At 37.5% G+C, this 18579-nt stretch overlaps 1 protein-coding gene across 33 annotated transcripts in view; it reads left to right on the top strand.

The window, feature by feature from the left end:
* The window catches only part of LOC141389958 (ubiquitin carboxyl-terminal hydrolase 46-like), a 426104-nt gene extending 409604 nt beyond the window's left edge, over nucleotides 1-16500 (top strand). For 13 of the 33 annotated variants that reach the window (XM_073962273.1, XM_073962265.1, XM_073962271.1 and 10 more), the window contains 4 exons: nucleotides 479-653; nucleotides 4748-7621; nucleotides 8670-9089; nucleotides 16197-16500. In XM_073962273.1, coding sequence (XP_073818374.1) covers nucleotides 479-653; nucleotides 4748-7621; nucleotides 8670-9089; nucleotides 16197-16218 — 3491 coding nt within the window. In that variant the 3' untranslated portion in view covers nucleotides 16219-16500. The remainder of the gene's footprint in view (nucleotides 1-478; nucleotides 654-4747; nucleotides 7622-8669; nucleotides 9090-16196) is intronic. The other 20 variants (XM_073962277.1, XM_073962286.1, XM_073962276.1 and 17 more) reach the window with 3 other exon arrangements.
* The last annotated feature ends 2079 nt before the right edge of the window (nucleotides 16501-18579 follow it).

The following is an 18579-nucleotide window of genomic DNA, read 5'->3' as shown; positions in this document are numbered from 1 at the left end:
AAAATGGATTAGAAAATAGAGTTTGATCAAAAAGTAAGGGAAATGCAAGTTTACATATCAGCTTTCTATGAAGGTGGTTAATATCAAGAACGGCTGGAATTTTTTACAAAATCTTGGCTATATTTCGTCCAGGAAAAACTTAAAATGTACGTCGATCTGTGTACGACACTCCGTTCAGATTGGTTGGTAAGAAGGACTTCAGATATCAGGAAACTAAACATAGAATCGAACTACAGTCTTTAATCCCACGGCAACTGTTTTTTTGTGCCGGATTGACCGGAAACCAAAAGCGTTTCGGCCAGCGAATGCCAACCCAGCATAAAACCTATGCTGCTGCAACAAAACCGTCTTTAATATGAGAGAAAAAAACTTTTCTTTGATATGCATTTTTAGTTCCCAAAACTTTTTGCTCTAATTCTATCCCTAATTCATCTTCCCTTTAATAACATTTAATTAATCATTCTTATCACTCTTCCAGAACCCAATGAAATCGCAATGAAGAACAAACAGAATTGCATTAATTTGCACAGCAATTTGGATGATATTGTCAAACGTAATAAATCTCTGGAAGTCTCTATGTCAAGGTCAGAGCAGCCACAGCCCTGTAATATGCGCAACAAATTGCAAAAGTCACATACAACACAATTGCAAAGGTAAGATGAAGCACAACACGCTTTGGAATAATACACAAGTGCAACACAGTAAGACTTGGCACTCCTACGCCTAGCTACGCCTACCTGCCTGCCTACCTTTTCAATTTGTAACTTTTTTTCATCATTTATTATTTTGCCTTTTTGATTTCCGTTTTCATTTCAACTATGAGAGAATTCGTCTTCAGTTTTAATTGCTTTGGAAATAAACAAAGAAAAAATTGAGTCATGGTGATCATCATCCTCAGGTTTATGACGTCTATGCACTCAATTTCCGTTTGAATATTTTGAAATCATAAACTCAACAGAGACAAAGTAAAAGTAAATTTTATTTAAATGGATTTAGTTTTATCAGTCCCATTTCGTTGTTGTTGTTTTTGTTGCCTCTTTCACGAGAGGTCATTTCAATTGTCTTTAATTTAAATGTATTTATGTACATATATTGTTGTTGCTATTGCCATTTCTCGTTCATCAGAGTTTATTGGATGAGCGAAATACTATGTATTTTCAGCATTTTGTTGTTGGAAATTTTAAATGGAAATATGTATATGGAGCAACAACAACAGCAACGATATTATTCCCCTAAATTGCTTATGAAATTTAAAATATTTTAAATATTTTTGTGGCAAATAAACGATCATTAAATTTAGAAAATTTAAGAACGAATTTGGTAACCAAATTTCAAAGCCAAGAGAAAACACTCTAGAAATTCCTTTCGAGCGGAAGCTCCCTTAGGTACCTATACAAAAAATTGAAATATTTAAACTGTAACATAATGCTAGACTTCAGATGATGATTCTGTCCATTCAAGGCTTTAGTTATTTATGCAAACAGTTTGGCCAATAGCAAGATCATTGTATAACCAGTTTGTTGCTGCACTTTGTATCCACCAAACATAAATTAAGGTCAACTTCCAGTCATTGATGGCCTTAAAACTGAGTCTTTTAGTCTAATGTTTATAAAATGTGCCCCATTGAAATAATTTATTTAGATCCCACATAGGTTAAGATCTATTCCGTTTCGATTAAACCATGTTCGTCCGTCTGTTCCAAGTTCAATGATGGATTATATAGCTCCACTCCTATCTCCACACTAAATGAAAATCGACGAAGTGCAGTTGGAAAGGGTCTGTAGAAGCGCCTTTTTCTTTGGAAAGGATCTGTAGAAGCACACTTTCCTTTGGAAAGGGTCTTTAGAAGCACGATTTCCTTTGGAAAAAGTCTGTAGAGGCACCCTTTCCTTTGGAAAGGGTCTTTAGAAGCACACTTTGCTTTGGAAAGGATATTTAGAAACACCCTTTCCTTTGAAAAGAGTCTTTAGAAGCTCCCTTTTCTTTGGAAAGGGTCTTTAGAAGCGCACTTTCCTTTGGAAAGGGTATTAGAAGCACCATTTACTTTGGAAAGGGTCTTTAGAAACACCCTTTCTTTTTGAAAGGGTCGTTAAAGGCAACTTTTCCTTTGGAAAGGGTCTTCAAAGGCAACCTTTCCTTTGTAAAGGGTCTTTAAAGGCAACTTTTGCTTTGAAAAGGATATTTAAAAGCACCATTTCCTTTGGAAAGGGTCTTTAGAGGCACCCATTCTTTTGGAAAGGCTCGTTAAAAGTTACCTTTCCTTTGGAAAGGTCTGTAGAAGCTCTCTTTCCTTTGGAAAGGGACTGTAGAAGCACCCTTTCCTTTGGAAAGAGACTGTAGAAGCACTCTTTCTTTTGAAAAGTGTCTTTAGAAGCACCATTTCCATTGGAAAGGGTCTTTAGAGGCACCCATTTTTTTGGAAAGGATCGTTAAAAGTTACCTTTCCTTTGGAAAGGGTCTGTAGAAGCACTCTTTCCTTTGGAAAGGTCTGTAGAAGCACTCTTTCCTTTGGAAAGGGACTGTAGAAGCACCCTTTCCTTTGGAAAGGGTCGTTAAAAGTTACCTTTCCTTTGGAAAGTATCTGTAGAAGCACTCTTTCCTTTGGAAAGGGTCTGTAGAAGCAATCTTTCCTTTGGAAAGGGTCTGTAGAAGCACTCTTTCCTTTGGAAAGGGACTGCAGAAGCACCCTTTCTTTTGGAAAGCATCGTTAAAAGCAACCTTTCCTTTGGAAAGGGTCTATAGTAGCACCCTTTCCTTTGGAAAGGGTCTATAGTAGCACCCTTTCCTTTGGAAAGGGTCTATAGTAGCACCCTTTCCCTTGGAAAGGGTCTATAGTAGCACCCTTTCCTTTGGGAAGGGTCTATAGAAGCACCCTTTTCTTTGGAAAGGGACTGTATAAGCACTCCTTCCTTTGTAAAGGGACTGTAGAAGCACCCTTTCCTTTGGAAAAGGACTGTATAAGCACTCCTTCCTTTGTAAAGGGACTGTAGAAGCACCCTTTCCTTTGGAAAGGGTCTCTAGAAGCACTCCTTCCTTTGTAAAGGGACTGTAGAAGCACCCTTTCCTTTGGAAAGGGTCTTTTGAAGCACCATTTCCTTTGGAAAGGGACTGTAGAAGCACCCTTTCCTTTGGAAAGGGTCTATAGTAGCACCCTTTCCTTTGGAAAGGGTCTATAGTAGCACCCTTTCCTTTGGAAAGTGTCTATAGTAGCACCCTTTCCTTTGGGAAGGGTCTATAGAAGCACCCTTTTCTTTGGAAAGGGACTGTATAAGCACTCCTTCCTTTGTAAAGGGACTGTAGAAGCACCCTTTCCTTTGGAAAGGGTCTCTAGAAGCACTCCTTCCTTTGTAAAGGGACTGTAGAAGCACCCTTTCCTTTGGAAAGGGTCTTTTGAAGCACCATTTCCTTTGGAAAGGGACTGTAGAAGCACCCTTTCCTTTGGAAAGGGTCTGTAGAAGCACCCTTTCTTTTGGAAAGGGACTGTAGAAGCGCCCTTTCCTTTGGGAAGGGTTTTTTGAAGCAACAGTTGTTTTGAAAAGTGTTTGTAGAAGAACCCTTTTCTTTGGAAAGGGTCTGTTGAAGCGACAGTTGCTTTAAAAATGTTTGTAGAAGCAGATTTATTTTCAAAGGAAAGTTTGGTTCTTCAGACGATTTTCACCTTTTACCCCCTAAAAATCTTATCGAAAGTAGTCCTTGTGGTCCTGATTACCATTCTTTCCGAGATAATGACTCGGAAGCTCTAAAATCCCGGCCAACAACTAAAACGGCTGCTGAGCATGATAGACCTGGAATTGAAAACCCTATTAGATCGAAATGAAATTGAGCCATTCCTTCGGGTACTTCCTACACAAAACTTTAACAATTTTTGGGTTCAAATTCCGTTTAAGGTCGAGGGTAGAGTTTGTGATAGAGTTTGTGATTACAACGGTATACTCTTTTCTTGAGGAAGTACATATTCCCGATATGGGCACGTAACAGGCTACACATTTTGCGATTCGAATCAATATTTCCAGCGCGAACAGGCAACTGTGGTAATAACTGGTGGTGATGCCTCTTCCAGTACTGGTTTTAGTCAACAACCATAATCGGGTTATCGTGGTTCAGCCACAATCCTCACCAATTCGGAATTAGATGCCAGTTCAAGTAGTGGTGATAATTAGGAACAAATGTATGTCTGTTAGTATGAACATATAATATATAAGGCCAAAGGTGAAGTCCATTCCAATGCCAATATCCAGAGGTATTGTGGCACTTTAACTACAGAAAAAATAACAACAGCTAACTGATTGTTTCAATAGTTAGTCCTGGCAGGTCAGGAATGCTAATAAATTTAATATGTTGAGGCCTGAGTTGAAACTTAAACAAATTCCTTCGATTCAAATTCAGTTTGCTTCTGCTAAAAAATTATAAAAATACATTTTTATATAATTTTTAATAATTTCTTATTTTATTTTGCTTTTATCCCCGCTTTTGCACCTAGTTTTACTACTTCTACACACTTTTTACTTTGATAAACACCGATTATAATCAATTTTTCTTTTTCTTTCTTATTTTCTTCCTACCCTACGAAAACAACAAAAACCTACCAACAACCAACCAACTTATATATCGATCGAACTCATCTCTGAAACAACAAACCTCTTAAAACCAACCCCAAACCATGATTGTTTTCCCCTCAAATAAACCCCAATACAAAAACTCCACCCACCCACACACATATCGCTGTAACTGACTTCACACATTAAAGTCTTTACGCTTTACTCTCTTCTCCTGCGCGTAGATATCCATCGGGTAACAATAATAATGCTCCCGATGCCATTATCATAAGTCGACCGGCGTTACAGCAGCTGACCAATGCCATTACAGGGGTACGCAAAAGCAGTAGCTTACCCAATTTGCGTGACGACGATAGTGACGAGGTATTGATTTTAAGTCAAACTCATATTCATCCTCAACAGCAGCAGCAGCTGGAAGTGAAACAGCCATTGAATGTATCCCAGGCGATATCAACCTCTAATATGGAAGCGAATTTAAAGTGTCGCAATTTATTGCCCATGTGCCAGATACCCATTACAGCCAATTCCACAGCAGCATCCATTGATGAGCGACTAAATGATTTAGCACAAGAACAACATCATCAACAGCAGCAGCAACAGTCCAGTGGTTCACATCATCATCATCAGAAAAGCAAGCACAGATGTTGTTGTGGCAGCAATAGCAGCGGTGGTGGTGGTGCCAGTAATCATTCAACCTCCATGGCCAGTAATAATGGTTCTACCACCCTCACTTCCCATCACTCGAACAAGGCTCACATTTCAGGTTCTACTTCATCGGGTTCCTCCAACCCACCAGCATTCAATCTAGTCAAATTGTTTATCAAACAAAAAAGCACAAATTGTTCTTTAGAAGATCAACCAAGTGCTCACACCTGTATGGATGTGTCATCGGGCTGTTGGCCCTCCAGTGAAGCCGCCAACTCAAGCACAAGTTCTTCATTGGAACAACGTCTGCGTAAAAAGAGCATGAACGATTCGGGTAAAGGTTCCGCCCTTAGTAGACATGATGAAGAAGAGGTGGCCGATTCCTCGGCGTTAACATTCCAAATGGATGCCTCATCGTCTACACCCAAGAAACAGCAGCAACAACAACAGCAACAGCAGAGACGTTCATCATTGTTCTACGATGAAGAACCCAGTTCCAGTTCAACGGGTTCTCTGACAGCCACAAATTCACCAGCACACCGCAGACGTAGCATGCCTTTGCGTAATCCCGCTCTCAACCATTTGGCAAATCAACATCACAATTCCGGTAACAACAACAACTCCACAGCTAGTCTCCTCTCATCGGATAATACCTCGGAACAAATGACCCAAATACATTTGTCATCGGGTCAAGAAGCCTCATCATCATCAGCCTCATCATCTGCCAAAGCTGAGCGCAACAAACAGCGTAGAAGTCGTGATGCATCTCGGCCCATTTCAAATGCATCCAGTTCGGAAATGATAACGCGTTCCATGCAAACCTCCTGCGGTAGTCTAAGTACACGTAGCAGTTTAAGTGATCGTTTCCGTTGTGTGCCACCTTCATTTTTGGAGAAACTCAATAACCTGGGCGAGGAGAGACAGGCGCCCATCTATGTGATTTATCCCAACTATGCATTGCCCGATTTGGGCTTCGTCAAGACCTCAGCCACACCAGATGTTATTTTCTCACCCTTCAACTACAAGAACTCCATAGGTAGCGCCTCTTCTTCATGTGCTTCGTTGAAGAAACGTTTCAGCCTAATGGCGGGCAGTGATGAAGATGAAATACTCAAAACCATGGATTACAAGCACATACAAGACTGGCATTCATTGGTTACCCTGTTGCCGGGTGATTATAGACGTAGACTAAAACACATTCCACAAGTTGACGGAATTCTCAGCCAATTGGAGGCTGAATTGGCCCAGAAACCTCTATTCTGTTTAACTCCGCCCGTCAGACGTAACAGACCACACATTTGCGATTGCAATCAATACTTCCAGCGTGAACAGCCAACTGCGGTAACAACTGGTGGTGGTGCTTCGTCCAGTTCTGGTTCTAGTCAACAGCCATCATCGGGTTATCGTGGTTCATCCACAATGCTCACCGATTCGGAATTCGATGCCAGTTCAGGTAGTGGTGATAATCTGAAACAAATGTATGTCTATCAGTATGAGCAGCAGCGTATGGATTCAGGTGTTGAAATGAGTCCAAAGGTGCAATCCACTCCAGTACCCATGCCGAGGGGTATTTTGCGTAAGAGCTCCTCAGCGGTTAGGAATAAACGAAATTCCATGATAGAGCAAGATAGCAAGCAGGCTAAGCTTGAGAAACGACGATCTCTTCAAGAACCACCAAATCATTATCACATTGGATCAGCTGAGGAGTTGGCGGAAGTGTTTGAAGAAGAAACACCCGGTTGTGAACTGTATGCCAGTCCCCAACCACGCAGTGAACGTTTGTCACGCAAAGATTTGGATGCACGTGTACGAGCTGAGAATTTCCTCTCATCCTTGCCACGTAATGAGCTTAAGTATTATGCCGAGATTGCAGCAATATTAGAGTCTTCCGAACCTGAAATTCAATATGATGCAGCTGCCCTAAAGAAGGAGGTATCTAGGGCTTTGAGCCAACAAAAGAAAGTGTCGTTTAACGATAAAGATGATCAAGAATTGAATGCTGGCACCACAACAATGCAGATGCAGCAGCCACCAGAGGCAAGACAACGGTTTTCAACCCCACCCAATTCACCGAATATTTCAATGGCTACAAATGGTGGCGGTGCACAGCAAAATCCAGCTGCATTACGTTTACAAAATGCAACCACAACACAAACCACAGCGGCTACTGCTGCTCCGCGGCGTTGCTCACAACGTGATGAGCAGGAGAAACGCAAATCGGAAAGTAATCGCTTTAAACGTCTACAAATCCAATGGGAATTGATTAGCAAGGATTCATGTATGCTCAAAGAATTGGTCAATGAGGAACAGACAAAGAGTGGTGGTTCAACACCAACTTCAGCCCAGGCAGCAGCCAATGCAGCGGCAGCGGCGGCCACAAAATCACGTATACCTCGACCTGTTAGCTATCCAGCTGGAAAGTAAGTTAAAATTTCAATTTTTTATTTTCAAAATATATAATTGTGTAGTAATTTTGAATGTAGTATTGTTTAGTAGTTTTGTAATTTGGTTAAATTGGTATCACGGGGAAGTGAAAAATATTGGAAGGAAGTATGGGAACAAATATGGACATAAATCTTGGAAAGGAAATTTATCATTAAATAATTTATTTAAATAAAAGACCACTCGAAATACGATCCGATTGAACATACATATTTTTAGAGCAAGAGCTCTCTCATTAATGTAACTGCGATGCCTAAAAGTATGCACCATTTTTTGGTGCATTTGAATCGAAATCTATCGAGACTAATCAATATCAGTTTTTAAACTTTGAATCATTTTTTAACATTTGAAATACTATTTAATTTTTTAATTTAATATTCACAACATTAAAATCTAAAATAAATTTTGGTCTGTTCCAGTACTGCAAGAATCTCTAATTTTTACTATTTTTTCGATAACATAAAAGAAAAAAATGTTATCGTAGTAAAAAATATTGTTGTAGTTCCAAATTGTTTTTCAAAAATACAAAAAGTTGTTCTGTCCTATTTTGACTTTTTTATGTCCATTTAAGAAGGAGTTAATAAATTTCCCACAAGTGAACAGTGATTAATAAAAGGGCAAAAAGAAAGTACCTACCTTCCAATATTTTTCACAAGCTCTCACAAAAAATACAATATTTTATTATTATTAAATATATTTTCTTATATATTTTTGCTAATTTATTTTTTATTTCTTATTATTTTTCATGTATATGTACAAATCTATCGCACTTTTGAAACAACCTTTTGATACTCTCCCCAACCCCAACACCACAATTGCCTGTATTTCTGTTTTGGGTTTTTGTCCTTTTGTTTTGGTTTTTTATGTATATAAAAAATGAAATTTTGGTTTGTAATATATAATATTTTCCCCCCACATACTCAACTCAACTCTACATAAAAAACAATTGCATGTTGTTTTTTTGTGTAAAACATACATTATGCTACTACATACATACCTAAATGTATCCATCCACCACAACTGTAGAAGAACTGATATGTATCATAAAGATAATTATCATACAACAATGACTGATAATAATACAACAACAACAACTACAACTCCTACAACAATAATTCATAAAAATGCCACTGTAAATACTAAAATACCTAAACCTCCACGTATTTCTCCACAAATTGCTAGAATAACAAATCAAGCGGATCCCACAAAGACAACAAGGTCACCATCACGTCTACAGCCACCGAAACGTTATAGCATGACAGCTACACCACCTTCATCGACGACAAGTGGTGGTGCTGCTGCTGCAACTTTGTCATCACCATCAACACCCACAACACCTGGTAGCAGCGGCGGCGGTGCCGGTTCAGCGTCAAGAGCCCGTACACCAAATTCAAGAGTAGCTGTTACAGCTCCCAATACCCCCAAGAAAAGAGTGCAATCACCAAGGTAAGATAGAAATTAATGTGTATGAGATTTATTTTAATGTTTCTAAGAGATGTTTTATGTGGCAATAGATTGTAACAAATTAGATTCCAACTCATAGCGTTTGGAAAAAATAAATTTCATTGGGATAATTGCAAATTATTGCGACAAGAAAACATTTTGTAAAATGTTTATTTGCGGTATGATGATGTACAAGGTGGCGAAAAAGTAATCTTCTTAAGTTTTTTTGGCTGTAATTTAAAAAAAATGAAAAACTTTGATTTTTCTTTGGTCTTTTAATTTTTTTACATCATGTCGAGAATATGATATCAGATAAATGGCCGACGCCACAGTTTATTGTCTTTATAGCGCTTTTTATTACATTTTCCATCACTTTCCAAAACTTCCGGCGATAGGTCCTCACATTCTTGTCGGATATTGTCTTTAAGAGCTGAAAGAGTTTGAGGCTTGTTGACATAAACCGGCGACTGTCCCCCAAAAAAGAAGTCTGGAGTGCCTCATCACTCATAATTCTTTTTGATGAACAATCATCTTCCTCTTGGTGGTGATTAAGGATGGCTTGATCGTATGTTAGATGCGATTGGCGGTCAGCATCTAACAGCTGATGCACCGTCTGGACTTTGTACGGAAACATCTTTAAATCTTGTACCAAAATTCGCTGTAATGACCGTCAACTAATACCCATTTGCATGGCACGTCGTCTGGCCTATGTCGACGGCGCTTCCATGACATCCTCGGCTACAGCAGCAATATTCTCTGCTGAACGGATACTCCGGGGTCTGCCATGCATGGCAGCATCACGTGTTGTACCAGTCTCTTCGAGGCGAGCGGCTAAACGTCTGCGACGAAATTCACGTTGTGCCAAAGTCACCGACCGATTATTGGCCAAATAAATAGTCACCAATATTCCGCGTTCTGGAGCAGTGTAGCGTAACATTGTTAATTAACGTGTATTTTACATGTGTTTACTACACAAATGTCAAAACAGAACTGACATTAGGGGCCAATCGCAAAAATTATAGCATTTTCTGATAGGAAGACCTCAATAACCTCAACCAAACCTTATTTGTATTTTTTTTCCATATTATAATGTTCATGTGTACCGGAGGATGTCACTTTGTTGGACTTCATTCTTGCATTGGGCATTGTTTTGTCAAACGATTGGCACTTTCAGCAACCAATTGCATCAGTTGAGTGACGCTTGCTGCGGCTGTGATTACGGTTGTTCGATGTCTGGTATTCGCCTTACGTGAGTTCATACTTTTGTCGCAAACAGGTTTGTTGTGATCTAGGTCCATGTTTGCTTCTCGAATCGATCCTGCGTCCAACAGACTCGATGTCTGTCTGATGATAGTCCTTTGGACTTACCTATATCGAGTTTTTGAAATTTGGTGTTGAGAACCCAGCAAAATAAATTGGAAGTAGTGCAATGTGGACTAGTTCTTTCACGGCATGTTTTGATGCAGTTCAAACGGAGTCGTGAAAAAGGCACTCCAGTCCTCACATTTTAACCGCATTTGGATGCAATCCAAAGAATCACATCCAATTGTCACATTTTAACAACATCCGGATGCAGTTCAACGGAGTCGTGAAAAAGGCACTCCAATTCCTCACAATTTAACAGCATCCGGATGCAGTCCAAACGGAGTCGTGAAAAAGGCACTCCGTTCGCTACATTTTATTAGCAGTTGTTAGAGATCCCTACACGTTCATAAATCAGTGTATACATCTCTACAGTCAGCGGCATACATTTTATAAAAAGAAATAAGCGTGTTAAAATTTCCAAAAATTTGCTAATACAAACTACAAAATATTTAATTTGTGAACATTTTTCCGGTAACTCACGAGAAGAAAATTTCCCAATGGAGTGCTGTTGGAGACAATATCAAACCCAAATAGCAGATGAAGCATAAACAATTCAGCTTGAATTAAATAGAGAGTGGAGGAAACACGCATGTTTGCGATTGAATTCAATGGAGAATTTTCATAATTTGTGTTAATGTAATAAAGTTCTTAATATTTTTGTTTTACACAAATAATAAATGCATTTTATTTGTTCTGGCCTGTATCAAAACACGTGCTTTGGACTGCCTCCTATTCTACCCCAAAGGGTTAGTTAAAATGCAATGCCAAAGGGTCAGTTAAAATGCAGTGCCAAAGGGTCAGTTAAAATGCAGTGCCAGAGGGTCAGTTAAAATGCAGTGCAATGGAGTGCCTCTTTCAGTAGTCACGCTCTTGTAAAAATCATGAGTGAAAATGCATAATTTGATGCACTTCCAGATCACTTGTACATATCATTTAACTGCCTCTTTGGAGGCAAACTTTTTGCTGGGAATTACCATTTTTTGTAGCATGTTTATCATCCTTATTCCGTTGTCGAATATGTCATTGTGGAGGCTAAATTTCCCAAAATATTCTAGGTGATCGGTTGTGACATGGACACAGATAAGACTGATTTTGAAGAAAATAGTTCCCAGCGAAAAGTTTGCCTCCAAAGAGGCAGTTATATGATATGTACAAGTGATTTGGAAGTGCATCAAATTATGCATTTTCACTCATGATTTTTACAAGGGAGTGACCCCGGAAAGAGGCACTCCATTGCATCGCATTTTAACTGACCCTTTGGCAATGCATTTAAACTGAACCTTTGGTACTGCATTTTAACTGACCCTTTGGCATTGCATTTTAACTGACCCTTTGGGATAGAATAGGAGGCAGTTGAGAGCACGTGTTTTGAATAACAAAATAAAATGCATTTATTATTTGTGTAAAACAAAAATATTAATAACTTTATTAAATTAACACAAATTATGAAAATTCTCTATTGAATTCAATCGCAAATATGTGTGTTTCCTCCGCTCTTCATTTAATCCAAGCTTAAGTGCTTTTGCTTCATCTGCTAAATGGGTTTGTACTCCAACAGCACTCCATTGGGAAATTTTCTTTTCGTGAGTTACCGGAAAAATGTTCACAAATTAAATATTATTTAGTTTGTATTAACAAATGTTTGGAAATGTTAACACGATTATCTCTTTTTGGAAATGTATTCCGCTGCCTGTAGAGATGTACAAACTGATTTATGTACATGTAGGGATCTCTAACAACTGCTAATAAAATGTAGTAAACGGAGTGCCTTTTTCACGACTCCGTTTGCACTGAATCCGGATGCTGTTAAATTGTGAGGAATTGGAGTGCCTTTTTCACGACTCCGTTGAACTGCCTCCGGATGTTGTTAAAATGTGACAAATGGATGTGATTCTTTGGATTGCATCCAAATGCGGTTAAAATGTGAGGAATGGAGTGCCTTTTTCACGACTCAGTTTGAACTGCATAAAAACATGCAGTGAAAGAACTAGTCTACATTGCACTACTTCCAATTTATTTTGCTGGGTATTATTATTAAAACGAAGTAGAAATGTTGTTTGCCTCCGGCTTACTAAAACTCAAATCCAAACTCCAGTTTTGTTTTATGGCAAATATTATACAGTTAGTCACCATGAAAGTGTTGTTGTACTTTCTAAGTATGTTTGCCAACCAATTGTAATTTTATGTTGGGTCCTTGGTAACTGCAACATTTAGGCGAATGAAGTTGCGGACGACACGGCGGGTCGTGCAACGAAGTCACACGATGTTATAATCGGTAACTCAGCCAGATTTGGCACAACGAAACAAGAAGCAGCGTCCCAAGGCAATCTTCCCAAACGAGTCTCTAACTTACATCGATAAGTCCGACTTGAAATTAGCTGTTGTCATAATGACGTGCATTTAAGGACATGCTCCCGAATCTTTTTTTGCATCAGGTTGCTCTCGGTGCTAAAAGTACAAGTTTTTCAGGGGTAGGTTAGGTTTGGGGATGTGTGGTCAATATATATTGACTACGCCACTCGGTGACCTTTCGGTTCATTGTGATCATCCATAAATCAGAAAAAGAGGTTCAGAATTAACTGAAAAGACAAAAGAAGAGAAAAGTAAAGTAAATACCCTGATTTCTGATTTGTTCAAATTTAAGAGTGAAGTTGTTCTATTTGTTGATAGAGTCGGCCAAATGGCCCTTGACACGCTGCACCATGGTTCATTATGCCATAGTTTCTTGGATAGTTCTTCAAAGAACGTCTCCACTCTCCGAAAAAGGCGACATATGGGTGGTTTGATTGAATCAGTGATTGCTAGACTTGTTGATTGGGATCCATGTCTAGCCAGTTCATCTGCCTTCTCGTTTCCCACAATGTCACAGTTTCCCGGTACCCAGCAGAGTCGGACAGCGTTTGTGAGGTTCGCCAAAGCAGTTCTACACTCAAGAACGGCCTCAGACTTGATGTTGGAGGATTTGATGACTTTAAGAGCAGGTTGACTATCAACGAAGATAGTCACCGGTTCAAAGATTTCTGCATCTAGACTTTTTATCATTTCTGCAGCCATTTTGATCGCGAATATTTCTGCTTGGAAAACACTACAGTCGCTGTTCAACCTATATGAGTATTCGAGACAAAGCTTTTCACAGTAGACGCCAGCTCCGGTACCTTCTTCCATCTTGGAACCGTCTGTGTAGAAAGCCAGACCGTCCAGAGGAGGGTTACTACCCAGTCATCTCTACTAGGGATAACGACCTCAGAATCTTCAAATCTTTGGATTGGTGATAAGTAGTCGCTGAATTTCCTCTGCAGATTTAAGCTAAGGTTTGGTCCTAGCTCCCGAAGAATGCATGCATGCCCATAGGTGCTGTCACGCCAACGATTCAATTCATGTAGCCTTAGGGCACTACGTGCTGCTTGACCTTTGATACTGAGTCTCATGGGCAAGAGGTTCAACATCGCATTTAGAGCTGCTTGTGGTGTACTTCTAAGAGCTCCAGTTATCAGGATCGAGGCTGCCCTTTGCACCTTGTCTATGTTGCCGGAGTTCGATTTATGTTGAGGCGCGTGCCACCAGACAAGACATCCGTAGGATAAGATGGGTCTCACAACAGTATTACACAGCCAGTGTATAATAGCTGGATTTAATCCCCAGCTTTTTCCAATCGAATTCTTACATGAATAAAGTGCAATCATACCTCTCTTCGTCCGTTCCTTTTCAATCTCAATTGAGAATCCTGGATTATATCTAGGTATTTGGCCTCAGGAGATAGATGTAATTGCACTCCATCCAAAGTCGCCGAGCTTACGCTTTCTGGTGAACAATACCAGAGGTTTGAACCTGGGTCCTCTCCAACAAACAGACAATGTTGTCGAGATCTCAGCGTTCTAAGCCACTGTCAATGCATCATATCAACAAACTAGTCGACATGATATCCAAAAAACTTCAAAAACTGAAGGCATTACAATTCATGAAGGAAACCCCCCTTTGATTGTATACATATGTGTATGTATTGAGAAAATGATTCCTAGACAAGACACTAGGTGACTTGATAAAGAAAAAGACTTCAATAAATACTTCATAATTACAAAATTGTAAAAATGTTAGTATAAATAGAAGTTATCAAAATCAGCCTTTGTCTTCTAGCCATTAGCATTCAAATACGCCTGATGAGCCTGGCTTAAATCACCAGGCGAAACGATCGTAGCATAATTGTTGAGTGTGTGGTATTTCGCTAGAATTCATTTTTCAATACTAAACTCCTTAGGCCATGTTAGCTCGATTAATCCAATTAATTAATTAAAAACTTTCATAAATAATGGCCTTCGTCCTAAGAAGACAATAAAAAATAATAAAAAAAAAAAACAGTTCTGTTTTCGTTGGATTTACACCAAGGCCATTTGCGGTGGCCCAACAACCAACAGAATAACCACATCATTCGCGTATCCGACAACCTTGATGCCCTGATTGTCGAATTCCGCCAAAATATTGTTTATCACAAGTAGCCACAGCAGCGGTGTGAGTACACCTCCTTGGGGGGTACCTCTAGTTACTGTCTTCCTAATTGTCAACTCCCCAATACTGGAATTAATGATCCTGCTCTCCAGCATCCTATTTATCCAGCATATCAGGGTTTCCGGGGTGTTGACCGCTCTAAGCGAGAGATGAATGGACTCAAGTTTTACGTTGTCAAAGGCACCTGCTATATCCAGGAAAGCCTTCAAGGTAAAGTTTGAATTCTTCATATTTCTCTCAATAAAACAGGGGTAAATCCACACTTCCTGAGAAAAAGACCCAAATGTTGTAAAAACCCCAACGGCCTCCATGTGTTGTGGCTGTTGCGCACAAAACTTTTAATCCGGATAATGCGTTGGTTCAAATTTTGCATATCGTAATATTTCTTCGAATTTTGGATAAAGTTCGAAGATGGTTTTTATTGGTCCGCTTGCAGAACCTCCCACACAAACGTGAATTTGTTTGCTAACGGAGCAATCGATTCGGTCCAAACTTTGGATCTCGTAATATTTTGTCCAATCTTAGTTTAAGTTCGAAAATATGCCACATTGGTTCACTCCCTCACAAAAGAACAACATTTGAGGTCTGTTTAATCCAAACACATATTTTTGTCGGCAATTTCGCACGTCCAAAAAGGGCCAAAAATTCTGAAAACCCCCAAATACATAATATTTGGGGAAGAGGATTTTTGTTGTGTAGACGGCATTCAATCTGTCCATAGATGAATGTCTCAATTCAATTCACACAGCCTGAGGGTATTTCTCTTTTGGCAAAGCCGAAACTGACGCCTTTTTACTTGTTACATAATAGGGTTTTTAATGGAAGAAAAAATTAAATAAAAAATTTAAAACAAAAGCATATTTGTAGCCATAGCCAGTTAAAAGTTTGTCCAAGTGTTAAAGGCTTTAAAACCTATGAAAGTGCAAACGTCTGCAAAAACTAGCAACTTGTATGGGTCCATATGGCATGGAGCATTTTGTAAGCATTGCCATATTATGTATCGATCATTGGGTTAAAGTTTTAAGTACGTTTTCATTTTCATATGTAAAATTTCTTTTCTATGAAAGACGTTTTGATACTGGTTGATAGGTTATTGATATTTTTTGGAAATTTGCAACAGTTATAATTAAATATATTTGAATGCACAAACCATTGCTACATTTTAAAACGAATAATATATAAAAATAATAATTTTATAATTTCTTAAAAATACATATTAATCTGTTTCACTTTCCTTTTCAGAACTATTCCAAGAGTGCGATAAATCTAAAAGATGAAAACAGAAAAAAAAACGGAAAAGCCTATATGAAACACATCCCCCTCCTGTGTTGTAATATTTATTTTCCAGTTTACGAAATCCAGCCTCAGCCTAGCACGAGTTAATAGATTAGACAATGATTTAACTAAAGAAAAAAATACAAACAAAAAATTAAGTCTATAAAAATAACTCTAAACAACAGCAACAAATGCTTATAGACACAAAAGACAACAACAACATCATGTTATAAGTATTAAAGCGTAAAAAAATACAAAAAGAAGAAGAAAAGGATATGGAAAGAAATCATAAATTGGAAACCTAGAATGTAAAACTATATAAAGATAAAGCCACAAGAAAAACAAATATTTATAGGCTGCAATCTATCAGACATTCATGGTGGTTTATACTCTACACCGTAGAAACAATAACAAAACATATTTTGCTAATTTGAATTTATTTATGTAAATTAGTTGAACAGAAACTAAAACTAAATTGTATTGTATTTACAATTTTTGAGTTTTTTTAGAGAAGTTATTCCTTTTCTACACAACCAATCAAACAATAAGAACACCAGTGATAATCTAATGACAAAACAATATTGATTTTTACACACAAATCCAAATCCAAAAACCCATAAAGATTGTGGAATCTTATCTATACGGAAAGAAAAGGGGAATAGTTTTTGGTAAAAATAAAAAAATGTGAAAAAAGACTTTGTATGGGATTTATGTGAAAGAGTAACAAAAAAAACCTGGATACTAGCCGTTTAGGAAATGAAATTTAATTGTGTATTTATAAATTATTATTTTTTAACATTAAGAGCAAGTCCTAACCCTAAAAGAATATCGGCTCCTTTATCATAACAAACCATACAATACAATACGCCCTCACTTATATAACTATATATTATAATGAGAGAGTAAGAAACCCTAAGAAAAGCTTTGTAAATGTTTTTTGTTGCAATATACATACATAAATATTAAAGAAAAGAAAAGTATCGACATTTAAAACAAAATAAGTGAAACAAAAAAAAAAAAGGAAGAAGATTTAAGATAAAAATCACACTATATATACATTTAGCATATATTTGTAAAATATTTTCTATATAAAGTCCACCATTGCCCACAAAACAAAAGAAAAAATCAAGCAACAAAAGGGAAAACGGATTCTAAAGGAAATCCGGGTTTCCCTTTTTAAAAAACGCATAAAGCTCAAGTCATTCATCATTTAAGAAAATGGAAAAAATACAACATTTGCGAACATAGTTGAGACAAAAACCACACAGAAAGAGAAACTCTTTTAGAAAAAAATTAAGAAAAAAAAAACAATCCCAATATGGATGGTAAAATATTAAACAAATGATATTAAAAACTAAAAGTGGATGTAATGAATCACACAAATGCGACCTCTCTTTCCTCTTTTTCTTTTTGCGATCAGTTTTGTGTTTTAAAAAAAATCGTTTTGTTTTTAAAATTTCAAACAATTATCGTTAAGACGATATGATGATGGTTTATTTGTAGATATTTGTATGTGTGTCCTCACTACTGTTGTTTCTTGGAACTTGTCTATAGCGTAATGAGTTTAGAAATTATTTAACTTATAAATGTGATTGAGAATAAAAGTTCTCAAATGGGAACTGCTCATGGCCGAAATCTATAATGAAACAGATTTGGTTCTCCCCAAAAGCAAACTTCAATTTAAGATAACAAAAATAATTTTCAAAGCCTCATTTTCCCAAAAATTACAGGCTCAGGAAGAGTTTGTTCGTTCATTTGGAATTATTTTACAAATGCCAGCCTAAAAAGTTGGCACTGTTGCAATTTTAAAGGCTTTGCTTAGCGAATATAGAATTGATTTATCAATTTCTATTAACCTCGTTGGTGGTGCTGAGCTATGAGGACTTTAAATACTTCTTATGTAGATTACTAAATTTCCGGAGCGATAAGCAACCAAGTTCGTATATTCGTTTGTTTTGATGGCCAAACAAGAAAAAGAGGAATAGCTAGGTCTTCGTTATCAAACATAAAACAAAAACAACAACAAATAGTTAACCAATTAATGTACTTTTGTTTATTAAGTACAAATTTTCTTAAAATAATTTTGGTTTAAATTTAAAAGAAAAATCCCCTAAATTCCTGTTTAGAAACTTCTTCTTCCTTTTCAAAACGAAAAACTCCCTTATTTATAAAAGAAATATTTAATTTGAAAGAAAAAACTTAATTACATTTATTTTGTTATAATTTTTTTTTTAATTTTTGAGTTATTTTTTTATTAAAGAAAATTTAATTTTCTTATGTTTTTTATTTAACAAATGCATATTTTTTATTTTACAAATTTCTATTATTTTCTATTAATACACAAAGTGAT

Source organism: Musca autumnalis, unplaced genomic scaffold (genome assembly GCF_047663935.1).
Source record: "Musca autumnalis isolate F117 unplaced genomic scaffold, ASM4766393v1 scaffold_1, whole genome shotgun sequence".
Taxonomy (NCBI): domain Eukaryota; kingdom Metazoa; phylum Arthropoda; class Insecta; order Diptera; family Muscidae; genus Musca; species Musca autumnalis.
The sequence above is the reverse complement of the archived record's forward strand: the minus strand, read 5'-3'. Positions and strand labels throughout refer to the sequence as shown.